Source organism: Lytechinus variegatus, chromosome 8 (genome assembly GCF_018143015.1).
Source record: "Lytechinus variegatus isolate NC3 chromosome 8, Lvar_3.0, whole genome shotgun sequence".
Classification (NCBI taxonomy): Eukaryota; Metazoa; Echinodermata; class Echinoidea; order Temnopleuroida; family Toxopneustidae; genus Lytechinus; species Lytechinus variegatus.
In genome coordinates, this window is record NC_054747.1 from 32122625 (window position 1) to 32134157 (window position 11533).

At 34.4% G+C, this 11533-nt stretch overlaps 1 protein-coding gene across 1 annotated transcript; it reads left to right on the forward strand.

Annotated features, from left to right (window-relative positions):
• Nucleotides 1-2107: 2107 nt before the first annotated feature.
• Nucleotides 2108-10839, forward strand: LOC121419650 (V-set and immunoglobulin domain-containing protein 10-like). Its single transcript, XM_041614107.1, has 8 exons — nucleotides 2108-2129; nucleotides 2819-3142; nucleotides 3728-4033; nucleotides 6454-6717; nucleotides 7425-7739; nucleotides 8270-8587; nucleotides 9082-9357; nucleotides 10805-10839. The coding sequence occupies exons 1-8, from the start codon at nucleotides 2108-2110 to the stop codon at nucleotides 10837-10839; spliced, it is 1860 nt and encodes a 619-aa protein (XP_041470041.1).
• The last annotated feature ends 694 nt before the right edge of the window (nucleotides 10840-11533 follow it).

Sequence of the window (11533 nt, forward strand, 5' to 3'; positions counted from 1 at the left end):
AACTTCTCTGCTGCACGAATAGCTATTTTTATTCTGAAGTCCCAGGTAGTCTACATCAACGAATGCAGCAAAGGCTTAAATTTGTTCTAGCTCTTTACTTGAAAGGAATTTACTGGCCCTCTTTCCTTGGGTAAGACGTGCATGTAGCATATATTTGCTAGTGATAAATCGTCATTTTCGCTGTCAAAACACGACGAAGACGACGACATCTTATCCGCCATCGTACATTCTGTATTATACAGCGAATAAAAAAAAATAAAACGCGAACGAGGTTACATGCATTGTGCACGCTTGCGCGCGTTCACGGAAGTCCTTAACACACGGGGTGAATGGCGGAATTTCCAGTCGAATCAATGGTACGATTTTGCATATTGTTATTTTAATTTTGAGGTCAGGAGCAAAATTTACCGGTGGCAACATTGTGCATGTATTCACTCATAATATTTTACATATTATCATGTCCAAGAACCGTGGTTGTATTTGCCGCCCCACGGAAAGTCACAATTTTAGCGACCATCCCACAGTCTACTAATAATCTAGGTACTTCGTACAAAGTTTTTGTCTCTCGGACGAGTTAAGCCTATGCTATAAATTTCTGCCATTTACTTTTTAAAGCTGTTGCCATATTTAAATAAACATTAAAAAAATGATGGGGATTTCACAAGAATTAGGTACATGTATATACTGTTCTACAGAATACCATTATAACACTCCACCTGATTGTGAAGCACGCCCTCCGTCGTGCTGTGACAAATGTACATATTATTCAAGTAATACTTATAATTCGGATCATTTCTCTCAAGTTCAAGGAGTTTTAAATAGGAAGTTTGCATTTAGGAACGTATGCTTGGCATTGCCATGGATTTCGTATTGTATTTCACCTACTATGGCATATAAAAAGCAATACATTACCGATTAATTACCACCTCACCCCAGAGTAAGTAAATTATTAGGAAATATTTAGAAAGAAGTTCGCTTATAATCTTTATAATCAGTTGTTCATATGAGATTTAACGTTTTAGCATAATAAGAGTATTTGGTCTATACCGTTCATGAGTTAGCAGTGACTAAATTTTAGATGATATCATACATTATTTGAGCATTTTGTAATGTATTTTTCTTTATCAGTGTCAAAATATGGATAAAGAAAACGTTCTTTGAGAAATGAGTACTACACCGAAATGACTTTTGAGTTGGTCTGATCTGATATAATCCATTTGGGAAATCTAAAGGCTTGCGTACCAATTATTCTAAACCTTCTAATGTAGTTTAAAGAACATCGTCTGTTCCAACCGATATAAAGAAGCAACAATGAAAATAATAATGTTGTTAAAAGATATTAACGGTATAAATCATCTTCAGAATAACGGTGTTCACTAAATCTGTTATATCTGTGCATGTCTTTTTTTTTAACAGATCGAGTTTGAATGAATCTATACATGTATCAGAGAAACGAGATATTCAGAAGACATTGGAAACCCATATACATAGTTTAACAATCATGGGACCTTCCACTGCTTTCCGGGTTTATACAGTCATTCTGCTCGCTTACGGTATTTTTTTTTATACTGTACACTATAAAAAAAACCCTGATTTTACAGAGAAAAAAAAATTGCAGAAAGCAATAACAGAATCATTCTGTGAATTCATAAAACATGAATTTCCTGCAATTTTACAGGACAGGTCTGTTTAAAAAGGGGAAAAAGTGTTCTATTAAGGGAAATTTGTAAGGTTCCATACAGCAAATACCAATTTCCTGTAATTTTACATGATATAATGTAAGATTACACAATCTGGTAAGATTAAACGTGTTCTCGAGATTGTGCTGCAGGAACTTCTTTTATTTTGAGGATAAATGAACAGTGTATTTAACACGATGACATGACCCTTTTCATCTTTCCTACTAGATTATCTTCATTATTTCAATCAAACATACAGTTAATCGATATTTAAATTTTCAAAATTTTAAATCGACAATCATCCTTTTAATTCGTTATAGATTCATTTGATTCATTTACTTATTCATTTATCATTGGCATCATTATCATTATTTTTGTTAGGGTGGGGGAGGGAGATTACTTAAGTGGGTCAAATCATTTTGACCGGGATGGGGTTTGGCTGGACAACACGTAAGGTGCTTGATGATATTTTTGGTATATAATTATCATTCATTCCTTTATTATTATCTTTTATAATTAATGAAGGAATTAACAAAATAATTGAATGATTTATTTATTCATTTGTTTATTTATTAATTCTTTATTTTTGTTCATTATTTTATGATTACTACCATTACTATAATATGCTATTATTGATATCATCTTAATATTATTATCATTATTGTTATTATTGTTATTATTATCATTATCATTATTACTTTTATTATCATCATTATCATTATTATTTATATTATTTTTTTCATTATTATTAATCACTATTATTGTTGTCATCGTATTTACATTTTCCGTTTAATTTAATTTTCGTATATTTTATATAAAGATTTATTTTACCGAATTTATTTATTGCATTTATCTGTTTAGTTTTTAGTTTGTTTGTTTATGACAAGTGCCAACGTAAAAAATATCCAAAGCAAATCGCTGCAAGAAGGTCATATAAAGCTTGCAGTAGTCGGCATGGTTGGCATTTTTTTATGGCTGGGGTTTTTTAACGAAGGGGGATATAAAAAGAAGAGCGAGGAAAAGAGGTTTGAAGGGGTATGGTGGGAAAATTTATTCGTTTCCCTTATTGGTGTATTTTGATGAAGCATTAATCATGTTGACAGTGCAAAAGCTACAGAAATGATTTACTAATTTTGCAGACGTGCATGGTCAAGTGACTCCACCTCCATCAACTGTAGTGGCTCTTGGAGATGATGTATCATTGACATGTACCTCTACAGAGAGCAACCCAACATTCACATGGACATTTTTATCAGATGATGTACAATCTCAGCTATTATTCTATGGGGATTCAGATAGTGCAATTGCGCCAAGATATGATAATATAGTGCTACGTAGCAGTCCTAATGTTCATACGTCAATATTAGGAATCAATACTATTCAGCTAGAAGATGAAGGGCGGTATCAATGTAGTACAACAACAACCTTAACTCCACCTGTAGCCACAGTGGTGTTTGTGGAAGGTAAGGAAGGATGTATACGCTTTAAAGTATGCCTAGCGAGAATTTGAAAGAAATGGTTGCATCATAGTCATTAAGTCTATAGGTGATGATTTCTATTTTTGATGTATGGTATGGCATTCCTTGAACAATTGATATATACATGGTAAGGAATTCATAACATCATATCTTACATTCACATAAACTGTAATATGTTTAAAACTTTAATAGTTTAAAACAATATTTACGCTGAAATATCAATGATCCCTCAAAGAGAATGCGACTCTGAATGTTTTATAATAGTCGGCCGAGAATAATATCATCATAATGTGTATCCTAATCATGTAATCATAGTGCCGTTCCATCCTAAGAAAACTACCTGAGTGATTAATATTCATAGCTTTTTTGCTTCCCAAGCTGCTTTTGAAAATATAAAAAACAGACCGGGTGAAAATGTAATCTAAGATGGTGTTTAATTGAGAGACAATATAATTACGCAATAGGTCCATGAAATAAATGAAATAGGCTCTCAGATATCGGCTTTTATCTGAGGAATATTCGATTTTTTTCTTAATTCATACATGTATAGTTCTCTTTCAATATCAACAGTTGGATCCGCTTCACAACCAATATGTTTGGAAAGCCCTCATGGTTACACCAAATATATAGCAACATGTGAGGCCATTGGAAGCAAACCAGGAGAGAATATTACATGGATTTTAGATGGTGTTATTCAGACTGATGGTATAGCGCAAACAGGCACAACTGGGAGAGGTGATTCTCTGTTTGATACAACGAGTGTGTTCACATTTCTAGCAACAGTTGGAAATTACAATGCGACATTGGGGTGTATCATCGGCGGTCATCAAGTTAACAAGTTGAACAGACAAGAAACAAGATTGGTTGATATACAAAGTAAGTTATACCGTGTGTCTAAAAAAAAAAACGTAACACTTTTGAAATGGTTGCCAAATTGAGCATATATTATTTCATGAAAAAATGTCAATAAGTATGGCAAGCTAAAGGACCAAACTTTCATATGAAGTGAAAAAATTTGAAAAAAAATCATGCTTCGATGAACAGGATTCACGTAAGTTAGAGGCATGAAAATGGGCCTGCGCAGGATTTTTCCTTCCAATTTTGGACAGGTATAGCATACAAAATAAATTTGATATGAGATATTCATGATCGATGGATTAACTCTTCATGCGTTACGTTCGCATTATTGCACATCCGTAGGCGTGTTTCGTTCGCATTTTTGCACAACCACACATTTCCCATAGACGTCCCCTGTCCCATTGTTTTTCGAACAATTGCACGCCCCGGAGCGTGGCTAGCTACAATGTATAGCCTGGCGTTTTGTATACCGTACATGTGTACCTATCGATCGCGAGTGCAACATTAGTTTAGCGTTTGACGGATTAACGCAGTTTACAAATTACAGAATCGTTGAGTTTTCCCCAAAAATCAATACATCCTGATCACAGCCAGGAAGTTCATTGAAAAAAGAGAGGATAAAATAAATAAAACCCTCCTCACAAACAATACCATGGCCAGGTTTATTGTTAGGAGGCTGTGACTCATGGCACGAATGTGAATGAGACCCTAAAATAATGCAACACACAGGGGGTTTACAGGTGAACGCATGAAGAGTTAAGAGTTAAAAGGATGTTTTGAATACCAGTCTTTTCTCTCTGTCATTTATCAATCCCCAAACACCACCCTTACCACACACACACACACACACACACCAACTTCCACTCCCATCTTAATGTAACGGGCAAGATCGTGTATCGAGAGAGAATGTGGACATGTCGATCAATAATGTGAAAGACTTTTATCTTTACCGGTACCCTTACTCAATCGGTATTTTGAAAGCCGTGATATTCAGTCAAGAAGGAAAGATAGCCATGTGGACTATGAACTGATTACTTTTGTCAGATCTTTCATTTTAAGATGAACAAAGCAGTTGTAAATAAGAAAAAAATAAAAGAAACATGAACATCTTAAAAAAAGAAAAATTTAACTTGTTTTTGTCATGTCTGCCCTAATGTGTGTGTGTGCGTGTGTGTGCGCGTGTATGTGTGTGTGGTTTGTGTGCGTGTGATAATAGGTTTGAGCAATTGCTTGTCGGAATTAATTTTTCAGTGATTTATCGATTGATTTCATTGATCAAAATGAGTGACTGGTTAATAATTTGATTATTAATGGAAAATAAATGATCCACTAAACTTTCAGAAGAAAAGTGATAAAAAAGGAAGGAGTAGGTGAGAGGATAGGAAGAAGGTTGTATGTGTGTGTGTGTGTGTGTGTGGGAAGGGGAGGACAGTGGGTTGCGTAATGTTAATTATGATTTGGAATATTTCAATTTAGCCAATTCCCATTCATCCTTAATCCCGTTCACATCTACCAGATCAATGATACAATAAGATGGGAGTGGAAGTGTGTGTTCGTGTGTGTGTGTGGGGGATGGGGTGGGCGGTGGTGTTTCGGGATTGATTAATAACAGAGAAAAATGAATGGTATTCAAGGTATTCAAAATATCCTGTTGATCCATCGATCATGAATATCTCATGTCGACCTTATTTTGTAAGCTACAAGTAACTTACCTGTCCAAAATTGGAAGAAAAAAAAAATCCTGCGCAGGCACATTTTCATACCTCTAACTTAAGTGAACACTGTTCATCGAAGCATGATTTTTTTTCAAATTTTTCATATCATATGAAAAGTTGGTCCTTCAGCTTTCTATACATATCAACATTTCTTCATAAAATTACATATGCTCAATTTGGCAACCATTTCAAAAGTGTTACGTTTTTTTGAGACACATGGTATAGTACTTCCAGTTAACTGCTAAGAAAAGTATGTATGGTTTTAGGAATGATCTTAATTCCAATATGCGTAAAGAAATAAGGAGATCTCAAAAAAGCGTTCTAGTAACTAAAATTTCAAGAATTTACTATCTATAACTTGAATATAAAGTATGTTCGCAAATATGAATTAGCCAAATTGTATTTTTAATAATATATTATTTCTATACGTGGTCCTGTCTCTGTCTCATTTGCTTCGTTTCATTTTTTGGGTCTATTTCACAACCTCTTCCCTCATTAAAGGCTAAACCAATACTACACGCTAATTATATAATTATACAGTACATGTAGCTCCGAAAATTATTCCCAGTTCACATATTTTGTTTACTTTTTGCCATATATTTTTGTAATCGTAGAATAGAAAATATCAAATTCGAAGCAGTTTAGGATTTAAAACAAACCAAAATAAAAACCCCTTCTGAGAGGTATCCTGTACAAAGTTTATCATTTTTTTCCTTTTCACAGACCCACCAAAAGCCAGAGGCATTACAATTGATTTAAACAGTGATGGAACAGACCTCACAGTATCATGTGAAATTAATAATGATGTAGATGAAGCTATTCCACCCATGGAATCATTCTGCATATATTCTAATGGATCCCTTGTCACCAAACCAGTGTCAGCTAACAGTGTTACTGTCTCAGAGCCTGATTATGATACAGAATACATGTGTGTAGGAGGAAACTATCTGGGAAATACTTCAGCATCAGAAACGTTTTATCCAGGCAGTAAGTATACGTTCATAATATGTGTGTAAAAAGTTGAAAGAAAGAGTGTGTCTGACGAAGTACTAACCTTTAACATGTAAATTATCTGTGAATGTGAAAGTTAATGTTGAAATACAAGTTAAAGTCCATATTAATCGAGGAAAAAAATAAATGACGAATGAAGAAAACAAAAGACGTCAGAGTATTGTGACATTCAATATTGTTTTGAGATCGTTGTCAAAATACCTCCATTTTTGATTGAATTAAAGAGACTAGCATAATCAATTGAGCCTTAAAATAACCAGTGCGAACTGGTGAAGTTTAACTATGAAAAGGTATAAAGATCTCCATTAGGCTATTGAAAAAAATACAATTGGGGACGTACAATTCATAAGACTTATTGACGGCTTGACGCTAGCTGCGCGTGATACGGGTATATCTAAATATCGTGTTAATGTATCCAGTCATTTTTAAGTTAATGGTTACAAGACTCTAATTTTTTTTTCTAACATAATATCTATCAATCTTTATCCGATATTTGGTGACGATAGTCTTATTCTAAATTTCTATGTTACGTGCTCTTGTTTTCGTATCCGACGTTTACAATGATTATTCACCAATAAATGACCATGAAATTTTAAATAATTCCTTGACCCGCATGTCCGCACTTAATACCAATATTACGAAATTGTTAATTATTTGTTTGAACTTGTTTCTCCTTGTTCAAGGAACCAATTGGCAAACGGCCACTGTAACCGGTAATTCGCCAGCAGCAGCGGGGACTGATGTTACACTCACATGTGATATTACAGGTGGAACACCGTCTACAATTCTATGGGTAGATGATAGTATATCTCCCCCTGACAATTTCTTTTCCGGGACGGCCCCTTTCAGTAGTAGTGCAAAATTCAACAACTTTGATGTAACTACACTAACAGCCACTCAATCAGTGATGACCATTTCTAGTGTTGAAGTTACAGATGATGGAATATATCGATGTGATGTTGTGGGAACTGATAGCAGTATCGACTTTGTGGTCGAAGGTGAGTACAGTGAACAGTATGTTTCGAATAACTATAATAGATGATATTAAGAATGGAAAAGAAATGTTTAGAATCAATTTTACAATGTTTTATCTTTGATACGTTTTACTACAAGACAACATAGAATTCTATTCCACCATTCGCATCGAAACACATTTTGAAGTGAAATAAAATTAAATTCGATATCAGATAACGCAATTTACATACTTTACGGACATGTATGTATGATTTATGTGTCTAAAAATAATCGATGCACCCAATTTGAAATTGGAGAAATTGAAATTTATAAAGGATTAAGTCATTAACATTGGATGAAGGGAATAGCGATAACATATACATGGATATTTAAATAATAGTCTTACTTACTTTTAGATACTTGTTGATGCTTCTGAACGCAGGCTTAATCCTCTAATAGTCTTCCAATATTAGATTTTTTTTCGTGAAGGTTGTGGGTTATTCTTGGATGAGTTATTCGTGATAAGTCATATGATCTTAAGTCAAAGGATTATCCTGCATTATCATTTGTGTAGCTGCACCAACTATGACATTGACCGTGATAAGTGAGCTGAAAGACAATGAGGATATGTATCAAGCAACATGTGATGCTGTTGGAAGCAAACCACTAGTTACCATTTCGTGGACTCTAAATGGAGTTGCACGGACTGATGGCAATGAGAACGCGATAGATGAAACAAACCCAACAGTTACCCCGCCTTTATCCAATACAAGGAGTGTGTTGACATTCCCAGCAACTCAAGAGAATTATGGACAGACTTTGGTTTGTCAGACCACTGGACATCAGCTCACAGAACTGAAGAGACAGGAATCAAGCGATTTGAATATGCATAGTAAGTAAATGATTGGATGGTGATCTTCCCAATTCATACAGTGTGCATCGGCCAATACTTTATTTTGAATAATTATTACTGATGTACATTCATGTTGATTTCCATGATTCAATGGTTAATTACCACAAACAGTCAAAACTAGAGCTAATACATGTAGCTCTGAATGATTAATATATACATATATATATATATTGTTTTATTTTTTTTTAATTTATGTTTGTAAATGCTTTTTGTATTGATATTTTTTTCTTTTTCATTTTATAAATGATATAAAAAATAATAAGAAAAGCAAAGGATGAGGCGTCCTTATTGCGTATTGAAATTGAATTCGATATTATACACCACTATAGATTTATGAAAAATAAAACGGGGGGAGCGGTCGTATGTATTTATTTCGAATCTCATAATTGAACAGAAAATTGTGAAATGTATGTCTAAGTGTAATTATCAACACAGAATATATATTTGATAATATTTTAATTCTTCCAACCTAGGCTCTCCATCTACCGCTGGCACTATTGCCACTGCTGATTATACAACCCTAGGAACAGACATCAGAGTGACATGTACTCCACGGAATGAACCCACTCCACCAATGAGAAACTACTATATATTCTCTAATGGAACCCTGATACATGAATCAATGGAAAATGTGAAGGAAGTCACTGTGTTAAATCCGGTAGCTGGCACGGAGTTCACGTGTATGGCTGGCAATTACCTTGGAAATACATCAATTAGTGCAGCGATTCGATATGACTCAACTGCAACAAGTAAGAAGATATTTCTTCTAAATTCTGGTGTTACATTATCTTTACCATCACAATTCTGATTATGTAATTGCTTTTTGCAATGTCTCTCACGATTTGAACCCTTCCTGGTGATAAGTTTGTTCTTGTTCAGAATTTTCTTCACGTGACCCCACAAGTTCCATTTCTCCTTGAAGCCCCGATGCCCCTGTTTCCCGTCGGCATAGTCGGCCCGGATGCTATTTGTAGCCGGTTCTATATACAGAAACCAGCCTTTAGTGTAGGGGTGTGCGTGGGTGTGTGCGCGCGTGTGTTTGTGCGTGTGGGGGGCATCCGCGATTGTACGCCATTGATTGTAAGGGTCGTGTGGGTATGTCTGAGAGAGGTTGCGGTGGTGCGTGTAAATATGTCTTTGGCTATACGTGACGTGTATAAGGGATTTCTACATGTATGTGTATACCTTGTAGGGATTTGCTTTGTACAGACCCCCCATAAAGAGATAATCAAAACGATATTTACATTATTATTTAATTTGGTATAAATAAAACATATAAACAACAAAATAGGATAAGAAAAGTAACATGAATGCTGGAAAAGGACCAAAAAACTATCCAAGTAATTTGAATTTATAGAAAGAAAATACATATCTACGTTCAAGATGGCTTCCAAACCAAAGATTATAAAATTGCTACTGTCTGTATGGTTTTGGTGTCTACACTGTGGTTTCAAGGGTTATATAATACACTGTAACAAGTTATCAAATGGTTTTAATGACTAGGCAACAGCATCCATTTTTAATGCAATATTTTAGATTAAGGTATTTTGGGGGTATATTGAATTGCATTTTCTGCGTTTTTGTCATCATGGAAGTGACGTGGCTTAAAGAATTATTAGAAATACTCAAGTGTGCCAAAAGTATGCAATCAATCTGATTTTAAATCAATTCTCCTTTACTAAATTATTCCCGGAAGAAAAAAAAACACACCATGCATTCTTTTATTCTACGCTTATGCTGAAATGTTTTACTGGATTAAGGCATTGTCACACCGCCCGAGCGTTGTTGGAGCGGTCTATGGAGCGGAGAGAAAAAAAATCATCACCTCGTCATCAAATCAAAAATCTTCAAATCTCGCTCCCGTTCACCATTTTCGATTTCGATTGTTTTAATTTTGTTTTAGATTTTTGTTTTGTATTTTTTCCCCAATTTTGTGAGCGAAACTCGATCCCCTCTCCCTACCGCTCCACGACCACTCCAACAACGCTCGGGCGGTATGACCAGGCCTCTACGTAGCAAAAAAAAAAAAAAGACCTGATGGCGGAAAATAGGAAGGCTGGGCGGTGTGCCAAGGTCTGGTCAATTATCAAACACTCATTTCTCCTTAAAGATGATGGAGATTTATTTCTAATTTATCAATTGATTAATTTATGAATATAATCCTTTACTCTCTTGTCCATATTATTTCAATATCAGGAACAGCCACCCCTCCCCCGACAACTGGTATGTAGGCCTATATTATCCATATTATAATCATGCTATAGCACTATTTTAACGAAATTGATAATTATAGGTTACATTTGTAATTGTTGTATCGTGCAGATGGTCATATTCTCTTTTTCTTCACCTGCAACTGGGTATTGAGCAGCTCTATGCGTTACAAATATTATACTCTTGTCATTCAAAATGCTTTGAGGATTCAGATGATAGAATCCTGCGGAATATGACATTTTATTTATTTATTTATTCAAATATATTTATTCAGGATGACAAGATCAGTTAAAACTGTTTTACATCATGGTCCTGACACTAAAAACATAAACACGTGTAAATCAATAATATATTATAGATGACATAAAAGTCAAAGTAATATCGAAATGATATTCAATACCAGAACATTTACAATATGTTATACAAAGAAATAAAGTAAATGTAAATAAATTTAAGTATTTAACAACCGAAAAAGTACACGATTCAGGGACGAAATGTATTAATAAATGGCTACAGAACTATATAAAAATTGGTAGAACATGATTAACCATATTCATAAGTTCAACACTGATATGACATAGGAATAAAAAAGTGGTATAATTTACATTAAATTCATTTCGTCTTGATCGAACTTAATTGTAAATCAGTCATTACAATGATAGTCAACATCACTAAAGCATAAGAGCATAATATGATTTTCTTTAGACACTTCTT